This window comes from Strongylocentrotus purpuratus, unplaced genomic scaffold (assembly GCF_000002235.5).
Source record: "Strongylocentrotus purpuratus isolate Spur 01 unplaced genomic scaffold, Spur_5.0 spur5_scaffold_4, whole genome shotgun sequence".
NCBI classification, from domain to species: domain Eukaryota; kingdom Metazoa; phylum Echinodermata; class Echinoidea; order Camarodonta; family Strongylocentrotidae; genus Strongylocentrotus; species Strongylocentrotus purpuratus.
The window spans coordinates 30755059-30778444 of record NW_022145610.1 but is presented as its reverse complement, the minus strand read 5'-3'; the positions used below and the strand labels follow the sequence as shown (position 1 = coordinate 30778444).

Below are 23386 nucleotides of genomic sequence, written 5' to 3'. Positions count from 1 at the left end.
CTAAAAAAACACCTAATATACTGAACATAATACTGTTTTGGGATTGTCATTTCATCAGCAACACTGATTACTTATTCATTATATTTACATATTTTACCATAAAATACAGGGAAATGATTAGTCGGTTGTGATCATAAAAACAGTCTTTACAAAATATTTACAAAACTATCGAAAATAAAAAATAAAAAAATCCCTAGAGCCCTACACATGAAACAAAGAGATAAATGACGTCAATTTATTACGAAACATAATTACCTGCAAGTTGCTGCATGTTCTTCTACAGGTATTTTTAAAGCATGATAGTAAACTGCTTTAACAAGAACATAAATTAAAGCGATTTTGAAACCAAATTCCCCCAAACAAAATTAAGCACGTAATATGCTCTAAGCATTCTATATCAAATAGCTAGTACACAAATGAATATTTACAATATATGCATTCCCAACATACCACCTACAGCGGAACATCTTCATCTTTGTAATGTACATGATAGTCATTAAAGGTAACAGATATCAACACAACAATGCATTCACCTGTCATAGAGTAGTGCAAATACTACATGTGGAAACAAATTAACAAAATGGAAATGTCCAATGTCAAAGGTCATGCAAAGGTCACAGAGTTGAAAGGGGGTCAAATAGATTTTTCTTTCCTTATGATGAATGTCAGGTTCAAGATATAGAGAATAAGTAGCTTTGGCTTTCTCTAGACTTCCTCGGAAAGTATCGCTCTCAAACTCGTTCAGATATGACACGGTAAACCCCAGCATTTGTTTTTTTAAACGATGATCCAATAAGCCAGTTCACAGATACAATCTGTGCATGGGCAGATGAAGGTCATTTGTACCAAAATGGTAAAACCCACAGAGATGAATACTAGATATGCGATCATGAAAGTTATGTAACATTATTCATTTATGCACCAACGGTACATTCTATGATACGCAGGTGGAAGTATTCTTTTCAAGAGGTCAAACAAAAGGTATTCATGAAGCACATCTAGGACTTTGGCAGTTATTATTCTAAGATGCTCAAAGTGGAACTTCTCCATGTGTAAAAGATCTGTGGATATTTGAGGTCATTTGTACCATGTGCTATCTGGAAACTCCCTTATTGTAATACAAATCACATTTCTGTATCTAAACACAGGCTAAGTGAATGCGTGTAGGACCATTTTGGGCCCATTTGCCATTCGTGTACAGTTTTATAAATAACCACCATGGTTTAAATATCTCTTCATATCTGAAGGAGACCTGATAATAACCATGCACGTTTGTGGATACAAAATTGTGTGAACATGTAATAATGATTTATATTTTTTTATATAGCGTACATATCCACCATGTATGGTGTTCAAGGCGCTTCAACTTTTACCCCGGGTCTGCTAGGCAGCCGATTACAGCGCTCACAGCATTCAAGGAATTCCTTCCTACCTGTACCCATTTAACACCTGAGTGGAGAGTGCCAAATGTAGATTAATATCTTGCCAAAGGACATTAGTGTCGTGACAGGACTCAAACCGCAGACCCTGTGATCCACAGTCCAACGACTTATCCACTAGACCACAACACCTCTGTAGATATGGAAGTAACTTGAAAAATACACATATATGAACACTTGTCCAATTAACAACTAAAAGTGTAAATATTTGTTCTGGGCATGTACTTAATGGAGTAATCCGTCAGCAGCTCACCCAGGAAGTTATACTGGGATGGTAGGTGAGAGTACTGCAAGGAGTGCCATGAAGTGCTAAATTAGTGTGTGGACAAAGCACTTATCAATGTACAGAATAATGTCCTACGCATGTAAAGACACCTGTTCACATTTTTAAGCATGAACAATTAGTATCAATTGAACTGCAAGGAATTTACATTGTTTAAGCATCTTATATAAAGACTAATTTTTTTTCTAGGTACCAATTTGTTTGTCTAGTTTGATATCATTTACAACAGCATCTAAAGTCTACTGTATTTTGATTTGTTTATCATATGTGTATAAAAGTAATGATACTTGCATTATCAAGGTAGCAACATGGAATAAAATCAGCAGATGATTTCATCAATGACGTCAAACCCCTCACCCAAATCAAAGAAATCTTCTTCTCCTATGTCCCCCTCGAAATCATCACCTATCTCACTCTCTAGTGAAGATTTTTGTTGAGTTGACGACTGTTCAGTTGAGCTGCTTCGGGTAGGAGTCGGAGTGCTACGCTTGGACGAGCTGGAGGACTTTGAAGAAGGGCTCATCCGAGAGCTTTTCCTTGGCTCTCTGCTCCTGCTACGTTCCCTTAAACGTGATTCCTTGCTGCTGCTGCTCCTTGACTCCCTGCTCTGGGTGTGTCGACTAGATTCTCCTCTAGCTTTGTTGGAGGATTCCCTTGTGTTTCTGGATGAATTGATCTCCCGGCTCTTTTGACTGGCTGCTTTAGCCTGTTCCCTTAACTCTCTGTCCCTCTTTTCCTGTTCAGCTTTCTTCTGCGCTTGTTCCTTCATTTTCTTTTCTTGAGCGAGTCTCTTTTCCTGTTCAGCTTTCTTCTGTGCTTGTTCTTTCATTTTCTTTTCATGAGCTAGTCTCTTAGCCTGTTCAGCTTTCTTCTGTGCTTGTTCCTTCATTTTCCTTTCCTGTTCAGCTTTCTTCTGCGCTTGTTCCTTCATTTCCTTTTCAAGAGCTAGTCTCTTTTCCTGTTCAGCTTTCTTCTGTGCTTGTTCTTTCATTTTCTTTTCATGAGCTAGTCTCTTTGCCTCTTCAGCTTTCTTCTGTGCTTGTTCTTTCATTTTCCTTTCCTGTTCAGCTTTCTTCTGCGCTTGCTCCTTCATTTTCTTTTCTTGAGCAAGTCTCTTTTCCTGTTCAGCTTTCTTCTGTGCTTGTTCTTTCATTTTCTTTTCATGAGCTAGTCTCTTTTCATGTTCCGCTTTCTTCTGTGCTTGTTCCTTCATTTTCTTTTCATGAGCTAGTCTCTTCTCCTCTGCATCTTTCTTCTCTGCTTCAGCTCGAATTCTTTCTTGTTCTTTTATTTTGTTCTGAAGAGCAAGTTTCCTCTCTCTTTCTTTCTTTTCTTCTTCAGCTCTTTTTTCTTGCTCTTTTTTGATTCTCTGTTCATTAGCCAGTCTGGTTTCAATGGCTATCTTCCTTGCCTTATGACGGTTAAGCTCTTCCTCCTTCGCTAACTGTATACGTATTCTCTCCTGTTGTGCTTGAGCTTCCATCACCTTCTGCGCCTGCTTTTGCTTTGCCAAAAGCGCTTCATCGTGGAGCCTCTGCTGTTCTGCAAACCTTTCCCTGAACAATGCCTCCCCTGCCCTCAACTCATCCTGAAGAAGGAGCTCTACTCTTAGTTGCTCCTCATGCTGCAGCTCTATCTGCAATTGCTCTTGAAGTAGTCTCTCCTGATGCAACTTCTGTTGCATCAGTGCTTCCCTCTGACGTTCCCTCACTGCCAGCGCTTCAAGCTGCATCTCCTCCGCTTTAAGCTGTTCAATCTTCCGCTGCTCCTCTCTCATCCTCATCTCCAAGATTTGCATCTCTCTACCTTTCTTCTCGCTCTTCTGTTTCTCTTCCAGCAGCCTCTGCTGAAGCTTGATCTCTCTGTCTTGCCGGTCTTGCTCTTCATGGACCTGGTGCTTCCTAAGCTCGTCCTTCATCTGCTCAATCTCCAGTAGCCGCGCCGGTGTCACCCCCATCTGCTGCGCCTCTTCCTGGCAGGTGGTGATCTTCTTTATCAACTCTTCTTTCATCAAGACCTCCATCAAGTGATTATCTCTTGGTCGTTCAGGGATCGTTATCTGAGTTCCACCGAGGGTCACCTGACTGCCTCCACTTGGTGCCATGGAGTTGGAAGAACTTTGTTTGTTGTCACCCCATCCAGGCTGCATTTTTTCATTCTCTTGTCCTGGATTTGGGAGTCCCAAAATGCCTCTGTTCATTTTTTCCATCATTGCTACAACAAAGAAAAAGATAAAGTGTCACTGGTTTTGATCGATAACATGTAACCAGAGCTGCCAACCCTGTCACTTTCAAAATACATATTATTCAGCTTAAAAAAACATATTTTTAGGTGAAAAAACATGATTTTCCTGGTTTTACGGTTTTCATTATTTTCCATACAAAATGCTATTGCAATTATATTTCTTTGAATAAAAACGCGTTCAATCATTGACAGCTGCCGACCTGTCATTAAAAAAATAAAAATAATTTGTTATATTTATTTACCCGGTACCTATTTTATCAGAAGATTCAATTATTTAAAGACATCGCAGAGTTTTAGAAAATTTGAAAATATAACGCTAAGGCAATGAGTACGAGGGCCGCTGAATTGCGGCGCACCACACAAGATTGTTCTATGCGGAAGTTGCGTATATATGTAGTGTATGTAGAAGTTAGAGCTCTTACACTCTGCATACACTCTGCATGGGTTTATACACGAGTATGACTGTGCGTTGATCTCTATAGAGGCAAGTGTGTTTATCTCTGTGTGTGCGCTAAACAAGGGATATCAAACTTTGGATTCATTCCTTCCGATAATGACACAAAACAATCTTGAAATAAATTCTTTTTACATCAAATAATACAGATCTTAGATTCATTGTATAAAAACCAATGATGCATGGTTTGTTTCGTTCATTACAGGATCTATCCGCTCTTGTTGAAGCTGCTTATGCATCTTTTGTATTCTGCCTGACCGCCTTAACCCAACTGCGGATAATATTGTATAATAAACCCATGTGCATGGACATTTGTATAATAGTTGGCTCAGTCACCTGTTCTGTTCGCTTTGGCTGCCTCATTTTGCATTTGGAGATTCTCATGGCGATTACGAGTCTGAAAATGAGAAATGAATAAAAGGGCAAGAAGTCAAATAATATGATGAGTACAAGTGGTAAACGTAATCTAAATTTTAATAAGATGTTATTATAACACAATAACAACTTTCATACACCTTGTAAATTTCATGTTTCTGTTGTTGTTTTTTTGTAACTCAAGTATGAAAGATGGACTGGTTGAATTAGGGCCGATATTGAATACTTATAGATGCAAGCTTCAACACCTCACGTTCTCAAGAAACATAGATTGGGGCAAATCAATTTGTTACATACTTAACAAATTACACAACTTGGTAAGGGTATGAATAACTTAGTTGTTAACTGTAGCTACCTTTGTTATCCCCATTTGCCATTCATTTTTTAAACACACACATAAAAACAATCTGCAGCGGTTTACCAAGGCATATGGTAATGAGCCTTATTACAGTCCAACTCTTTATATGCCACAAAATTAATCTCCCTATACCACATGGTATTTACCATGGGATAGATACAATAGGCTTTGAGTTTATTTAACCGTTTTCAGTGCAAGGCTAATCCATCCCAATGTTTTAAAGTAAATCAGTAACATTGTTGAAGGTTGATGATAAAACTGTGTAATTTGTTAATGAAATGTTACTTTTTATGTTCCTTCTACTATACTAACCCTCTAAAAGGCAAAAAATCCTGAAAAATTCTCAAACCACAAATATTTATATGGTTTTCTTTGAAGGCGTCACTGTGCAACACCCTCTAACAGTAAATTCTCCCAACCATTTTGAATTTTCACAATTGTTTTTCCATGAAAATAAGACATATGACAGGCTTTTGAAAATCTTTCACCCTTTAATATGTCTGGAATGGTTTATAGAGCCAATTCATTGCTTTGTGAAAATTTACATGCACCTAAAATGTTATTAAATTTTTCTAATATAGTTGGGAGAAATAAGAATCAATCAGATCACTTTTTCCCAAGGTCTGTTTCCACTCAAACTTTCAGATTATCTTTAATTGTACACATAAGCACCATTTTCTCTCATCTGAACATTGTTACCAAGTCCTTTAACGGGTTGTCATGGAGCTAATCATGACCGGGATTGGGTACTTCTGCTAAACCACTGTGTTGCACAAAATAATCCTTCTGTCAATTGTTGGAACGTGGTTTTGTGCAAAATTTCCTGTGCCGCAAAGAGGTGAAGAAAGCAACCAAAGTCTTTACGCAATCAAGAGCTGACTACTTACAATGGACCTGGTATGATGTTTGTTGCTTCTACAGTGCACTTCAAAGGCCAGTCTCTTGGTGTTAAAGAACTTTGAACAGACCTTGCAGAAGAAGCCTGTCACTGGAATGATGTAGTTCTGGCCTGAAAATATTAAAATGACGGGAACACCGATGTTAGATAATTTTTTTTTAAACTCAAGTTGTGGTGCTATGCCATAGCTCCAGTGACAATAGCCCAGTGGTAAATTTCCTACACTAGGCACATCCTCAATTCAACCCTAGGTCAAATGCTGTATCTACGTTCCCCTGAAGATGACCTTATCTAACCTAACCTGGAAGCAAAGTGCTACCTGTCCTAAACTTACATCTTTGAGGGATTGAAAGCCCAAAGCAATTGCCACTGGAATAAATGTTGGCCCATCCTTATGATGCAACAATGTTCACAAACATAATTACAAATTCCATCTCAGACACAAATTTTCAATTACACCCAGTACAGTGTCTTTCCTCATAATTCATCTTCATAAATTCCATTTCAGTATGTCAAATTCAACAATTTGTTAAATCAGGTTGATTTTTAACATGTTGATGTTGTAAAGAAGACCAACTATACTTTGTTTCAGGATAGTATTTACAGCATGCGAAATTAGGAAAATAACTGCATGGTGGAAGTAACAGGGTTAACTTTGCCATGCGACTATATAAGCTTTCCCAGTTGAAGGTCCAAACTAATGGTTACTTGTCACCCTTAGCCTCAGGTAATCACTTTAACCCTTGGATCTCTCCTACAGGTATGCAGTGGACCACTGGATGTGCAGGTGGTCCACTGCACCAGAGTTTCACCCTACTGTACAAACAATCCAGTGGGTTCTTAATACAGTGAAAGTTCCATTCATCACCTAGCTTGGATAGAAACCCATGCTCTTTGGAAAGACAGGAGGCTCTTCCTAAAGAGCCAAAATGCTTCTGTTTTGTGAGGGCAGTTGGACACTTGCTCCTGCGACAATCACCCTGTGTCGATTTCCTACACTAACCAAATTCTGAACTTGAACCTGGACTCAACACTTTATCCACCCTTGAACCTTAACACAAACCAATACTAAAACTCAACTGAAACCCTGATCCTATAACCTTTGCCAAAATAAAGCCCAGAGAAATTGTCCCAGGAGCAAATGTGGGGTCACCATTTGAGACATACCAAAGTCTCATTTGCTCCTACTCTAAAAGTAGAAATATTCTAATAGACTAAAAATGGCAAGCGCGAATTTTAGAACTCGCAAAAATATAAGCATGACTTCTTACGCATGTTTTGAATAGGCTGAATTGCGGGCAGCGCGAATTTAAGAACCAGCGAATATGTTTTGGGGTCGCTCAGCACGAAGAATTAATCACGCGAAAATAACAGTGTTTACAGTACTCTATAGCAAACCTACCGATCATCTCATTTTCTGCCTGCCCTGGAATATTAGAGTGCTGAACCAAGTCATCGTCTGTCAACGTGTTGCTTTCACTGGCTAGGGATCCAGCACTGCAGAGAGTGATTGGGGAAGGGGAGGAGGAGGAGGTGAAAAGGAATAGAAAGATGGGCAAATGTAAAGATTAGATAAATTGTAGAATAAATATGCAGAGGAATAAGATGTATGGATCAAGGGAAGCTAAATCGACGGACAAATATTCAGTTAAATTGCAATAAAACATTTAAAGGCATGGGGCTGTTGTCTGTTGTTGCTGTTCCAAGTTTTATGTGTTTTTTGTTGTTTTTGAGAGAGCATATTAGTTGACTAAAGTTGCAGCAACAAACATAATCACGTAAGAATGGGCACTTTTCATACGAGTAAGCAAAGACAGCAATTCCTGCAGATGCCCTGGTGATCTATGTGCATACTTATCCACCATGCACCAACAATGAGTGTAAATAAAAAAGGATTCGATTACAATTTCAATTGATATTTTCATAAAATATTACTAAAGCTCAGCTCAACATGAATTCAGAATAATGATGAAGTTATAATATGACATATTATGCTATATAATTTTGAAAAGCAAGTAAAATATTGATGCGGGTATTTAAGTAAAGCATGTCACAAGGTAAGGTCAAGAGACATCAGCATCACTTCCGGGTCAAAATCTTCAGTATAGTAGATCACAAGGACCGTGATTGATGATGTGTGTTCCTGCAAAAAGACGTTAGTGATTGCACAATGGGAGCAAAAAAGAAGTTGGCAATTGAGGGGAAAAAAATGCAGAAAGATTACATTATCATATTGGAGATTGATCTAGTTTGTCCCAGTTGAATCTGTCAGAATTATGAGGAATGATTTTCAATAAACAATATTAAAATTTGCTAAAATTATGGGGGAAAAAACCTCTTTAAGATATTTTAGAGGATAGAAGAGATATTATTAAAGTTAATTCTTGTCAGTAGAGGGTTGTTCCTTTGAAAGAGACAAAGTTTTTATGTCCTGAGTTTGTTTCATATTAAGTAACATGACGTGGAAGCATTGTGGATACATATCCGGTAGCGTTGCGATACATCCCTGGAAACCTACACCACAAGGTGCCTACCAGATGCACCACACGAAGCCTTGCAGATACATCCCAAGAAGCATCGTGGGTACACATCAGGAAGCCTAGTGGATACACCACCTGAAGCATTTTGGCTAAAGCTCAGGAAGCACTGTGGATACACCATTGGAAGCCTTGTGGAATACCTTAAACCCCTGGAAGTGTGAATATACCATCGGATCCCTTGTGGAAGCATTGGTGATGCAACCTCTGGTAGCATTGTGCATACTCCCAACACAAGCATTGCAGTTCAACACATGGAAGCCTTGTGGATACATGAACAGGAGTTCATGGAAGCACCTCCAGAAGCATTCGAGTTACATCACCAGGGGGGCATTTCACAAAACTTGTCATCAGTGACAAATGATAGTTTTTGTTATAAGCTACTGAAATCCTTGCTTCTGATTGGTGATCAGCAGGTTTGTCACTGATTTTTGTCATTTGTCATTGAAAAAAGGCGTAGTGAAACGGGTCCCAGGTTCCTGGTTGATATGCCAGGTCTTGTGGGTACAAAACCGAAAGCGTTTTTTGACGCACCATGGATATACCATAAGACCTTTGAGGAAACATCTTTGGAAGCATACTGAACATGTAGTGGATATACCATAAGACTTGAGTATACAGCACGAGAAGTGTTATTGATACACACCTTGAAATGTTGTGCATACAGTACCAAAAATGTGTAGATACAACACCAGAAGAGTTATGGATAAACCATGGGAACCCTTTTGGATAAACCACTCAAAAGTCAAACAGTCAAACCTACTTTAGTTACCACCTGTCTACGAAGACCACCTGTCTACAAGGACCACATTTTTTGTTTCCCTTGAAAATGGTTTCTCAATGAAACATGTACTTAAGGAACCTGTCTACAAAGGCCCCTTTTTGTGTTTCCCTTGGGATGTTGCTATAGACAGGTTTGACTGTACCAGAAGCCTTGAGGAGAAGCCAAGGTAGCAATAAGAAATGCAGTGAGAAGAAATGGAAATGTTACTGACATTTCCAGGATCTTCTTGACATATATCGTAAAGGAACCTGTATCTGGCTGCTTCATAAAGCTCTTGAAGAAACCAATCATGTCTTTGAATGATCCTTTCACTCTCATCATATTACTAAGGTAGACCAGTCTCAGCTTCCAGGGAGCAATTGGGATGCATCTCCTGGACCGACTAGTTCTTACTCCTCCACAAACGATATCCAGCCATCTTTAACACAACCAGAATTCAACAGGCTCATCTGGCACTGACTGGTTGTTTCTCGTTCAAGTAGCTCCTCATGGTCTCCTCATCAGTCTTAGCTGTTACCATAATTAAAAAGCTCCCCTAGTGCTGACAGGTTTTTCCTCCTTGCCCTTGAGTAGCTCCTTTTGGTATCTTCTGCTGTCTAAGCTGGTAAATCTTCGCCGTTTGTTGCCAGCATACAAAGGGCTCCTCCAATAGTGACTGGAAGTTTCTCCTTCAAGCAGCTCTTCATGGTATCCTCAGCAGTCTTTGCCGTCATCAAGATTCAAAGAGGTCCCTGAGTCCTGAATGTTTTTGCTCCTATGAGTAGCTCCTTTTGGTATCTTCTGACCAGCATTTAAAGGGCTCCTTCCATAATAACTGGTTGATCCTCCTTCAAGTAGCTCTTCATGGTATCCTCATGAGTTCTTTGCAATCACCAGGATCCAAAGGGCTCCTTCTATCATAAATAGTTGATCCTCCTTCAAGTAGCTCTTCATTATATCCTCAGAGTTCTTTGTCATCATCACAATTCAAACTCCACCCTTGCCCACTACTGACTGGTTGCTTCTCCTTCAAGCAGCTCATGGTATCCTCAGTAGTCTTTGCCATCACCAGGATTCAAAGAGCTCCTGCAGTCCTGACTGGTCGTTCCTTTTACAAATAGTTCCATACATGTATGTTAGCAGTAGATGTCTTTCACATCATCAGGATTAAAATGGGTCTCGTATCTAAATTCTTCACAGGTCATCTTTCAAACATTAAGAGGACATCTTTGGTGCTATTATTCTCATCCATTTCTTAAGGACTTGACCTATTGGCTAAAGGAGGCAGGTGTCTCCTGTAATAGAAGCCTCTTTGGGATGCAACAATTCGGTAGTCACTGGGTTAATCACCAGATGCTCTGCGGCTCTACCAAGTACGTAGAGGATTGCAATGAGTAACATGTTCATGTAAGTAAATGTGTTTACACGTGCCACCTTTCCTTCACAAAGGTCCATGAACATTACCTTGGCCAGGAACAAAACACAGGGAGGATGTCCATTCCAATGTATACCTAATCATCATCCTCAAGTTCAGTCAAAGCATTTCTGCCTTGATCATCACCTACATTGCAGCAATTTTTATGAATGTTCAAATAAACTTGAAGATCATTAGCCAAGTGATTGAAGCGATGCTGCCCAAGTCCACTACATCTCTCTGAGCCATAAGTGATTATGTATCATTGAGTGGATAGGTCTGTGTTCTGCAGTGTCTACCCAGATGTAAGAGCTTCTTTCTTTTCAGGACACTGGTGCAACAATCTATCTATCTAAGTATCTTCTCCCGGTTCGGAGGTTGATTGCAACATCTCTCCATTTCACTCTATCTTCTGTCATTCTGGTGCACTCTTGCACTTTTAGTTCACTCCAGTTCATGACATTCTTGAGTTGTTAATAGGTTTCTGGAAACCATTCATTGTCCCCTTCGGCAACAGAGAGGTAACGTTGGCTGATGCACAGAGACATCAACCATGCGTATTCAATACTTGACTGGCTGGCTGGTGTTTATCACTTTCTTCTGCAAGTGCTATCAATCAGACAGTCCCATGGTTGACCACTTACGCAATTGGTGAAACCCTTTTCTACATTTAGCTCTTGTTTTTCGCTTTAAAATTTGCCGTCCATTGTTCCGTCCTGTGATAACAGATTACAATGCACAAGAAAATACTTCTATATTCATCCTGCAATAAGAGGGCATTTTTACATGTACAATTCTTCAGCCATCCGATGTAAAAGTGGCTTTGCCTAATCCAAGCCATAAGCACCCTTGAGGTAGAAAGTACCGATGTATTGGCACTATCTATCAGCAGAAATGATCCAAGTTGTAGAGTTTTGTCCTTGTCAATCATGGCCCATTCTTTAGAGTTTCCCACCTGTTGTCGTAGAAGGATACAGTAAGCAACACCGGTGCATCATGAGCACAGGTGAATGATTTCCTCAGTTTAAGACATTGACCTTTTTTTGTGTCTGTAACCATGCTCATGGACATGATGTACAATATCTAGAGTAGACACAAAGCCTGAAAGAGGAACTCTTTGCGAAATTTTCAGCTCCTGCAAAGGACAGAGCCCTCATAAAACGTTCCTTCAAGATATTTTGACAGAGTTGTCAGACCACTATCCAAACCGTTGGCATTGGTGCCAAGAATGACAGCAAGAATGACTCTTTATTCCTACCAAGTAGCACTGCCATGTTTTCAGCGCACAGACCTTCTTAATTGGAAGGATTACAAATCTGGAAAACACAGTTCTATCACATTCATTCAAGCTCACCAAACATTCATCAGCAGCAAATATACCCAGTGATTATCATGTCGATTAAAGATTGATAATGTTTTTGTTTGCACAGGGGAGCCTCATCAGCTACAATGCTGTTCTTTCCGAGAGCCCTGTAATTATTTTCAGCCCCAGCGATTACCAGGTACCTATTTACACCTGGGTGGAGAGTGGCAAATGTTGATTGATCTCTTGTAAAAGGATGTTTGTGGTGGGCCGAGATTCAAGATTCAACCTTGGTTTGAGATTCAAGTGAATGACCCACTATACGACACCTCCACATCGAGAGTGAACCAAGCATTAAAAAATGCTTTCTCACATTATTCCCCACACTTTCACTTTCTTTAGTTTGATTAGTTGGAGCCTGGTGCGTTTACAGGTACATGTGAAAACGCATCTCAAGATGGTTTTACTTGTGCTTCCCGAAGAGTGTACTGAGAGTAAGACGAACATGACACCATCATTAGTCCATGCATTCGAAAGGTCACTCTCTCTCCTTGAAAGAGGACACACAGTCTCCCCAGGTTAAGGAACATGCACGTATATTGTCTTGCCAACAGACAATATTTCAGTTTTAGATTTTTAAAACACATTCACATCTGGTTTAACTGATTATCATGATGTCAGTACAAATTCTTTTGAACATACATCTTCAGCTTTACTCTCTTCTGAACAAGGCAGGAAATATTAGGTGACAATCTGTTGGATGAACTACTTCTTACTTCAGTCAGCTCTCATTCTCTGGACCTTGATTGTTCACCAACACCCACTTATTTGCCATAACTGTAGAAGTGAAGGAAAACTGATCAGTCCTGTATAGGAGCTGCAGAGTAACAGTGGCTAGAACTGGAAAATAACTATTTGATGAGTCCTTGATGCTCGCTAAAGTGAGGTCTGGCAACTCACAGAACTCACATGTATGTGCTTTAGGAAAAGCATTCAAAATGTACAGTACATGTACACAGTAAGAGCAGAGCATGTGGTACCAGCCCATTCATGTATGTCCATGGCAGTACTGGATTATTGTACTTCTGTAACACAACACCAACAGCAATTTTCAACAACTGCTCACTGCTGTTCAAAATGCAAGACAATGAATTCTGTAATTCTGAAGTCCAATAGTAACCAAAGCTATATGATAACTGTCAAGCAAGACTAATCCTAGTACATATCTGCATCCATCCTTAATCATCCATAATGACCTGTAAAGTGTACCCATCTGTTGATATCACTTATGGCCTTGTCCAGTCAACAGTCCATCCAGAACTAAACACCTACGGTAATGCCCCTGTATTAGTTCAGGGGAAATGGGTATAGTCAAATCTTCTTGCTTCAGCTTGTAAAGAAAACTCTCACAATGGCATTGCCACTCAAGGTAAGAAAAGGCAGAAAACCTTTATCTTCCTCATCTTACAGTAAATTCATTCTAAACTTCATTGTGTTATATATTTTGTTCCAGCTTGGAAGATAATTAGAATTGTCCATGCATCTAAATATTGAAGTCTATCAGTAATGTTAAAGTTTGAAAATGTCTTGAATAAATATATTTGTTTTATTTACTCAAACTCCAGCCATTATGGAGTAATCAAAGTTAACTGAAGATACTCAAGTATCTAGCTACTCTTGAAAGCTCTCCTTCGGAACTTACCTGCCAGCCGATACGTTTGTTTCTGCCTGTTGCTGAATGTTTGCTATTGCCATTGCAGAAAGCTGTGCATTGTCCAAGCTTCCCAGTGATGCCTCTTGCTGCTTCATCCAAAAGTCAGTGCCGGATTGCTCAGTGGTCATCATATCAGCCTGTTCTCTCTCATGATAGGCCATGGCCTCAATCATTGACAGCTCTTGATTGGACAACGTCTCCGGAGCTTCAGATGGCGGCTGAACCGATCCTGTTCGTCCACCCGCCTGTGGACTTGACACACTTCCTGTCGAAGCCCTTTGCTGATTGGACCCTCTCTCTTTCCTACCTGACCCCTGATAGGCTCCACCCCCTACTTCTCCAGACGCTCTATTGGTTGAGCCATCTTTCCCTCCTGGTGGGAAGTTCTCAGTGCCTCCTCTTCCCCTTGTCTCTACAATGGCCTTATCCTTGGGAGGATCTTTGGAGCGGTTGTACCCTTCCAGCAAAGCTTCATCTTTCATCCTACTAACCTTCAACCTCTCAAGATGATCACTGGTCAAGCAGTGTTTTATGAAAAGCTGAATAAAAGTGAAACACAGACCAAATACATTTTAATTTTTAAGGGCAGCACTGAGTACATACATGTATTAGATAAAAGAGGGTACATCAATATTTTGGGGTAAAAATCTTGTTCTTGTACAGTATTTACACAAAGTCTCAGCCAACATGAAGTCTCTGCAAGAAATAATACAATCAATATACAACTTATCCTTCAAAAGATCTGTTTGATAACGTAGTTTTACTTATACATGTACATATAGATGATTCATCCCACAGCCACAAATTATCAAATATCAAATTCACAATTGTAATGTAAGAAATCTACTTTACATATATTCATCATTGCCATGTCTGGCAGGCCTCTGACAAACTTCAAGGGGACCATCAGCTCCAGAAATATGCTTAGAATAGTAATAACATTCTCTTCATTAAAAAACAACATACCTTACTCAAACTCCAAAAAAAGGTCTCATAAAATTGAAGAGTGTCATACTTTATAATGTGCTAAATTTGCTTTGATACACATGGTAGATTTTTGTTTGTTATCCTTGAATATGCTTGAGTAAGATATAGGAGATAGATGATGAGGTTAAGCTCAAACTGAACTTGAAGAGATTGTACATGTATATGGTGACTTGGCTGTAAATACATAGAACATTTTACCACAAAGAACAGCTGCAGAGAGAATTTTGAAAAAATTAAAAAAACTCACCGCTTGGGTCGTGAAGTTAAGCATGCAGATAGTGCACCTAAATTCACCCTTTGTTTTAGAATTGTCGGTCCACTGAAAGGGAATGTTCTTCTGAAAGGACATATATAAAGATGATAAATTTGTAAACAAAAGGTCATAAATGGAGAAAATGATTGCCAGTACCCCCTTTCAAAAGTGGTCAATAGTGGTACTGAAAGAGATCGGTACACAAATGCAGTTTAAAGGAACAGATACATTTTAGCATGTGTATCAAAATAGCAACGTTTAAAGTCACACATTTTTTTTCCTACAATGAAATAAGCGGCTTGGTTCTTTCCTACTTTCCAATTCAAATACGGGGAAGAGCCAATAAGTAACCAGGAAACTGTTGTCAAATGTACTTTCTTACTGGTACAGAATACCCCCTCTCCAAAAGCTACTTAATCTTTTCATTCTGTTGTTGTTATTGTTGTTGTAAAACTAAGCAATGACAAATGGTGGAGGTGGTGACTCACCTTGTCTCCCTTTTGGTTTCCTCCCTTCTGGTTTCCTCCCTTTTGGTTTCCTCCCTTCTGGTTTTCTCCCTTCTGGTTTCCTCCTTTGTTTTGTCTCGCTTTCTGGTCAACTGTCCGCAGGAGGCCACGAAGTCTTGCCACAGCTTCCTGCGCATTCTTATTGGCCATCTCTTCCATAGCCTTCTGTTGGATGTAGGCATTCTGAAGAGAGGAACCTGCAGATTCATCATCTTCAATATCCATGGGTTGTTCAGTGACATCATCCTTCTGACCGGTGGAATTTCTGGACGTAGCTAGGTTTTGACCTTTTCCCCACTGCTCCTTCTTCTTGTTGTGTGACCGATCTTCTTGAGATTGCCCAACTGCTCGGTTCCAGCTCAGTTGAGCTTGGTTGTCCTGCCACCTCTCGCTGCCTTTGAAAGCCTGTTTACCATGTTGGGCATCGGAACTTCTCTGTGAGGCATTCTGTGCACTTCCCCCCTCTCGATCTTTTGATGGGCCTTGCTGTGAAGATCCTTTGTCTGGGTATTTACCGGCATCTGAATTCTTTTGATCTCCTGTGCTAGAACGGGAACCCTTCTGATCATCTTTATACCTCTCCTGACTTCTGGCGCCGCCACGACGACTCTCTCTTGAACTGTGGATACTCTCGTTCTGTCCTCTACTTCTGCTCTCATCTCTCCTTTGGTCTACCTCATCCCTCTTTTGATTGCTTTCATCCCTCCTCCGATCATCACCATCGTCATCCCTTCTCCGATCGTTACCATCCCTTCTTCGACCATTGCCACCACTTCTTTGTTTATCGTCTTGATAGCCTCCTGGTCTACGTTCCTCTCTGTCTCTGTCTCTGCCTCTTCCATGTCCCTGGGTTTCTTCTCTTGGAGGCCTGTCGCCTAAGGCTATTGAGGCTCGCTCTCTTAATTCTCGTTCTCTCAGGCTTTGTTTTTTCGTGTCAAGTTCTATCAATTGTTGTTCTCTCGAGCCTAGTTTCCTCAAGTCAAGTTTTACAATTTCTTGGTCTCTCTTTTCTCTCAATTTACGTTCCTTCAATGCATGCTCTCTCAAAACATGTTCCCTCAATTCTCGTTCTCTCAATTCTCGTAATCTCAATTCTCGTTCTCTCGACTCCTGGTCTCTGGAACCTCGTTCTCTTGAATCTTGATCTTTTGAGTTTTGCTCCCTCGAGTCTCGTTCATTTGATCCTCGTTTCATATTCCAGGAGTCCCCTCCCTGTTTATCATTAGCATCAGGGAAACTAACGATGGATGATACAACATCCCATAAGGCAGATTCTTTATTATCACTATCCGGAGAATCTCGCCTTCGCCTGTCTCTCCTTCTGTCCTTGGACTCTTTTCGCCTCCCACTCTCGTTAGGACCAGATCTATCCTTATAACGTGGCGTACGGGAATCATTTATTCCATCTTCTCCAGGAGGACGTGGCTCTGAACTATGCTGCTGTGGATCAAGCATGGAGAATTGAAGGGTTAGGTTTTTTCATTATTCTTGGCAAAATGTTGGTATCATATGTACGCTTCTGACAGAATCCAAATTAAAGACAGCTATCATCAGACATTATACAAAACTCTTCTATATGTAAAATAAATAAAATTACCAGTGGATAAAAATGGTAAAAATGAGCACACAAATATATATAAACCACATACATATATCCCGATTAAAAATAGTCAATGAAAGAACATGTGCATGCATTAAAACTTCAGAACAAATTCATCATTCTTTCAAAGTCAACCTGTCTATTGAAGCCACATCAGAAAATAGCCATTGTAGACAAATTCTCAAACACACATTTCTTTCTACAGATATACATGTAGACAGCTGACAAATGGGAATATCCAAAGCTTTTGGCCATTTTTTGTCTGATGTGTTCTCCTCCTCCTCTAGTTGCATTTTCTCCTGCATCAGCTTTGTTTTCTTCTGAATTAAACAAATATGTAAACAAAAAGCTTTTTCCAGTACTTAAAAAGTACTGAAAATAAAGAAATACAATTTAGTGCGGCCCCCACGACCGCCACTGAAGCCCATCCACTCACTCAGAGTGTGGTCTTCAGTTTGCTATTAAGGGGTCTGGTAGAGCAGTGGTCTCGTAATCCGGCAACCCGGGTTCGAAACCAAGGCGATGCGCTAGTGCCCTTTGGTAAGGCATTAATCCACATTACCAGGTCTCTCGGAGAGGACCTAGAGCCATCAGTCCTCTGGTTGCTTACCAACAAGCATTTATGCTTTCTTAGCAGTCAGGTAAAATAACCACCACTACTTTCCATGTCAGATGATCCTCTGGTTAGTGTGTCTTTGTTCTTTCGTAAATGCCACTGCTTTCACAAACAAGCCGGTGCGCCAACGCTTATGCACTGCACCAACATTGAATATCTACAATAAAATGGGTTCAAGAATGTAGCCATTGAGAAGTGTTGAAATGGATCACATTTACGTGGATTAGTTTTTACCACATGCACAGGGAGTACATTTTGGTGATGACAACCGTCAACTTCTCGACTTTATACTCGTATTGTAGACACATCTTAAAAAACAAATAATACATGTTTTTAGCTCGTTCATTAGTGATATTATGAACTGCAACTTGTTTTAGTCACAATGAGACGGACAATGAACTTGACAGGTCTTGTTCATTATCCTACATGTACAGTGACTTTAACCTGCGTGCAGTGCATATTCACTAATGCACTCACAAACATGTATTATTTGTATACTAAATTGTAAAACCAGTGCAATCCTTGCACCACTGGAATCCCTGAAGTAATGCTGCTACTTGTGCTAGTAAATACAAAGGAATAAATTCAAGGATCTTGAAGCTACTGCTGCCACAGAAATGAACTGAAATGAAAATAATAATAATTGAGCATAATATTAAGGCAATGCTTTGATCATGTTAATGTACATTCAGAGACACAATACAGCCTTGCTGTACAGTTTGAAATAATGCTGTTTCCTGAAATGAAGGAAATGTTAATGTGGAGAAAAAGGTCAGGCAGTTTTATAAAATTCTACGATTTAGGTTAAAAATTTGTTTCAGGATTGGTGATGCTTTAGCAAGAATGAGGGATGTACATGTATACGTGGGGCATCGGTACAATAGCTTATTGCTCATACTGGGCTTCTTCTTATACATGTAAATCAACTCAATCGCAAGTCCTCCAATTAATGGCAACTTTGCCGTCTCCTATCTCTTATGTACATAGTTGCGATTGATATCAATCGCAAACAATTGGGATTGATATCAACTCTGTATAAGATGGGGGCCATTATAATTTATACCAGTACTTCAAAAGTCGCCACCAGACAGGAATATGAATGTACGCTGTATATACATATATGCACATGGAGTGTTAGTGAACTTTCAAACATTGCTTTAAGAGATAACAAAAATGATACAGCGCACTAATCCAGTCCCTTGTCTCTGGCTGTTTGATAAATCATCGTCTTGCAGTCAAATTTATGTGACAGCCATAGAATGTCATCGGAGTTAATTACCGAGGGTGATGTGATAGAAAGACTGGTACAACGGAACTAAGACAAAGCATCTAGTGCAGGCATTTGGAAGAGCATAGACATAAAAGTCCACGGTATCTGACTTGCAAACTCACCACATCAGGGCCGTTTCATAAAATGTGTCATCAATAATAACTGATTAATGTTTAGACTGTATTCATTCATTCTCATCACCATAATTTTTGAAGGAAGGGGGGAGGGTCTGTCTTTGTTATACTCTTTTCCACATAAATCTACAGGTAAATTAAATAACTAGAATATGTATACCTATTCAAGTTTTCATTGATGCCAGTCATCTATCCATCCCATCGTCTGCCTCTCTTCTCCTTTCACTTTTCCTTCCCCTTTTGCTCTGTATCGCATCTTATAACTTGTTCTCTCTTTTCAATGCCCATTTTTTTTATTAACTGTCTACAGACAGTAATACAACTACACAGCTAAGGGTCTATTTACTATTGATGGAAATTAAATGTTACAGATATAGGGAAAAGCATACATGCCAACATTTGAAAATCAGAAATCTGTACAAATTATGCTATTTAAAAAAAAAGAGGAACAATCCTAACGCTCCTATTCAATACTACAGACAAATTTGTACAGGAAGAGGAACACCTGCATTAAAATGATAATTATCTTCTCCCAAAAAGAGGAATGTTCCTCTTTAATCTGAACAGTTGGCATGTATGGAAAAGGAGAGAAAAAGAATAATACTGTTTGTATATTCACTGCCGAAAGTGAACCCAAAGCGGGTAAAGATGTCTGCATCAAGTGGGGATGAAGTGAAGATGATAACATTCAGATTTATGTTTGGTTCCCAACTAGTAAAGTCTGGATTGAATCCAGATCCCCCCCCCCCCATTCGACCCCTAAATATGAAAAGGGTATTAGACAAAATGCAATGTAGGGGGGGGGGGGGGGGGATTTGGATAGTGCAAGAGAGGGAATGAGGGAGAAAGAATGGAGTACAGAGAATAAACCAAAGATGGTGAGAAGATGGGAAAGGGTTATAGAGAGAGAGAGAGGATATATGCAAAGAAAGAAAGATGAAAGACCATGAACGGTGATTCAACCTGGATGCAGCCAGCCAGGCATGAGATAGATTAACGATGAATCCATTATCACTTGTGGTATCAATGCTCCGGATAATTACTTGACCAAATGATCATTAGCAGTGTCTATTACAAGGCGCCTCAACCTATCATCAGGTCACATAAGACACAGATAGACACAGATATGCCAACCTTTACATTCAGCTTTCAGAGAGGATTCATTCATAAATCAGAGAGGATTCATTCAGAAATCAGGGAAGTTTCTATCAATTGCATACAGCATAATAGGAATAATCTTTCAAGAAACCAAGGAGGCCTAAAATTTTGTTTGGAGTGACATATCAAAGACACAAATTTTCAGGGAGGGTTGGCATCTCTGTAGACCATCAAAGGTAGTGTCGGCGATATGCATAATTGCTTGAGAAGATATATTCTCAGACCCTTACATGTACATTGATGTCACATTGTCACAAGAAGTACCCAATATCATGGTGTCACACTATCGCACAATTTAACAACTTGAAAGGCTCAACTCGATTGAACACCTTTCAACATTTTGTTTGGTGGGGGGGGGGGGATTCATTTCATGCCTTTGGACCCCTACTAGTGTTGAACCCCATCTCCATGGTGTAATACTTTTTATTATTTTAAAATACATGTATTACTACTACTACTTCTACATGTACTACTACTACTACTACTACTACTATTACTATTACTACTACTACATCTACTACTACGAAGAAGAAAATAATATTATCAATGTGCGATATATGTGTTTAAAAAATGAAATGCCATCATTTTTGTGATTAAAAAGAGAAAAATAAATATTTTTTGAAAATTCAACTCTAAATTAAAACATAAAATCTTTCATTGATGCAGATTAATAGGCGAAAAGAAGAATTAAGAGGCTTACCAAAATTAACATGATTATATCCAAATATAGAGTTAAGATTATACTCCTCTTATCTTTTCCAGAGCTCCCTCCTCACGTTCTCTATCTCTAACCCTCTTGGATCGCATCTGCAAGAGTCATCATCTCTTCACTTACCCCAGCTCTGTGTGTATGTGTGGTTTACCATTTCAGACCCTTTGTCTAGTATGATACATTATAAATCAGTGTCTGGACTATCTGAGCTAAAGACTATCATACATAGACCCCAAGCTGTAGCTACGGTATATGTTCTTCGTCTACATGTATCTTACACAATAGATTATCAAGCTAGCATAATCTAGACTCCAGACACAATGCATTGTTTAGTTGTCAAATTATAGTCTGTGCTTGTAGACTAACATACAGTACCTTTGAGAATGTGTGGGTTGTGTGTGTGGGTAGATGTACAAGTATGTTTACATGGACTTGAACATGTGAGAGGACAATAAATGGATTAAAATGCCATCGACAACAAAACCTTAACTGAATTGCATAGGCTTTGAATGCTAACTCGTGAAATTTTGCTTTCACTTTCTAAATGATTTGAAGGGGGGGGGGGGGGGTGTCTCTTCCACAATTTCTCAAAGTTGATAATGAAAATGTACCCCTCCCTGCCCCCCTCCTCCCCCCCCCCCCCCCCGGCACAAAAATCCCAACAATTACCTAAATGTATCCATGATAGGTGATCAGGAAGAAAAAAAAGTTGATCTAATCGAGTAAATCAATAAATTAACAATGTGTACCTTAAATCCACAGGCACATTGGGTAAAAATGTTGAAAGAGGAAGACTAGAAAGTACATTACTTTACTTTACACTCCATAACATGTGCCACGGAGATGCTGAGAAGCAGACCGTTGGTCAGAGAAGAAACTGATACGGGTCAATCGGTAACCATCCTCCTAATGACGTTCAGAGATCCTGACAAAATAAATGTTTGAGATGACGTCTATCGCTAATGAACTATTAACACTGCAGGCAGCTCAGCATGCTCACAATACTGTAGCCAGTAGACAGAGACAGGAGGGGTGTTCACACAGAAGACTTACTGAGATTCTCAAATCGGTTTTGGACTTACAGACCAGAAGCTTACATTCATATATATGAGCTAAAAATAATTGATACATTCTATTCCGCAGAAAATGTGAATTATCACAATTCAATAAATACATGAATCAAACACTTTTAAAACCAGGTTCTACCAAAGTGAATAAATTTCTATTGCCAAAATATGAAAATATGTTATTCTCCCACGTGCAGGTCACAATCAAATATAAAATTTGAGAGAATTCTATTCTTGTTGCCCCACGGACAATGTCCATCCCCTTGACCGTAGGATCCCTGTGAGATGATACAGTGCAGGAATGCCTGCAATGCTGGCCCAGCAGGTCATTACCATCCAGGCATTCCATTCAATTTCATGATCGGTCGGTACCACTGAAGTTGGCCTGGTTCAAACAGGACTTGTGAGATAGGGTCTGGACTGATGTAGACTATTGTCTTCAGCATGAATCTTCTAGCTAGGCTAAGGTACATTTATAATGTACTATGTACACTGTAATAAAATGTAGCATGAACTAGTGCTATATTGATTTGGTTAAACGATAGTTAAAGATAAAGACCAGTTATGGTCATGCGATTGCATTGTGAAAGAAACGAGGTAAACTTCTTGTAAATTTATAAGAATATTGATGAATTTGGTATCAGTTTGTAAAAAAAAAGAGCGTTCTACAAGAAAATTACGACTGTTTTGTTTGGTCCGTTTTTTTTTTTTTTTCCCTCTACGAAATGTCAAAGTTGGGGGTGCGGCCTATGCGGCCTTATTGCCGGCAAATACGGTATGCTTAAACAAAAAATTTAATTAACCATGATGTAAATACAGCCATATCTTGAACAATGTACGGTACATCAAATTTGAGTCTGAAATGGTAGACTAGAAACTGGCTACACATAGAGGCCCGAATTCACAAAGCAAGGTTTGAGCTCAGACCAAGGTTTGAGCTCAAACCTCCTTTTGTTCTTTACAAACCAGGTTTGTAAAAAACGCGTAAAACGCGTCATATGACGTACGAAAACCAAGGTTTGTCGACAAACCTCCTTTGTGAATTCGGGCCATAGGGTTTGCCTTGCAAGGTGTCATATTCTTTCTTTCTTTCTTCAATTTTTTTCTTTCTTTAGTAAGTCACCTTCAACAGGGTTCTTTTGGTAAAGAGTGAAATGCTGATTTTTTGTTGTTGTTGTTGTTTTGTTTGGGGGGGGGGGTATAATCATATAGACCAATGAACAAAAGGACCCTTAAAACCACTCTTAAGGAATTTGAATTTCATGGGTAATTATTTAAGCTTAGTTTGGGGCAAACATACT

At 39.4% G+C, this 23386-nt stretch overlaps 1 protein-coding gene across 4 annotated transcripts in view; it reads right to left on the bottom strand.

Moving 5' to 3' along the window:
* Window positions 1–1846: 1846 nt before the first annotated feature.
* Window positions 1847–23386, bottom strand: part of LOC577233 (mediator of RNA polymerase II transcription subunit 12) — a 29714-nt gene continuing 8174 nt past the window's right edge. Inside the window, exons 4-12 of one of the 4 annotated variants that reach the window (XM_030998239.1) lie at window positions 15511–16968; window positions 15017–15106; window positions 13771–14321; window positions 12889–12891; window positions 7454–7548; window positions 6041–6162; window positions 4757–4817; window positions 2699–3936; window positions 1847–2638 (exon numbers count right to left, since the gene is read on the bottom strand). In XM_030998239.1, the coding sequence (XP_030854099.1) occupies window positions 2042–2638; window positions 2699–3936; window positions 4757–4817; window positions 6041–6162; window positions 7454–7548; window positions 12889–12891; window positions 13771–14321; window positions 15017–15106; window positions 15511–16968 (4215 nt within the window). In that variant the 3' untranslated portion in view covers window positions 1847–2041. Of the gene's footprint in view, window positions 3937–4756; window positions 4818–6040; window positions 6163–7453; window positions 7549–12888; window positions 12892–13770; window positions 14322–15016; window positions 15107–15510; window positions 16969–23386 lie in introns of all 4 variants that reach the window. The other 3 variants (XM_030998236.1, XM_030998237.1, XM_011684489.2) reach the window with 3 other exon arrangements.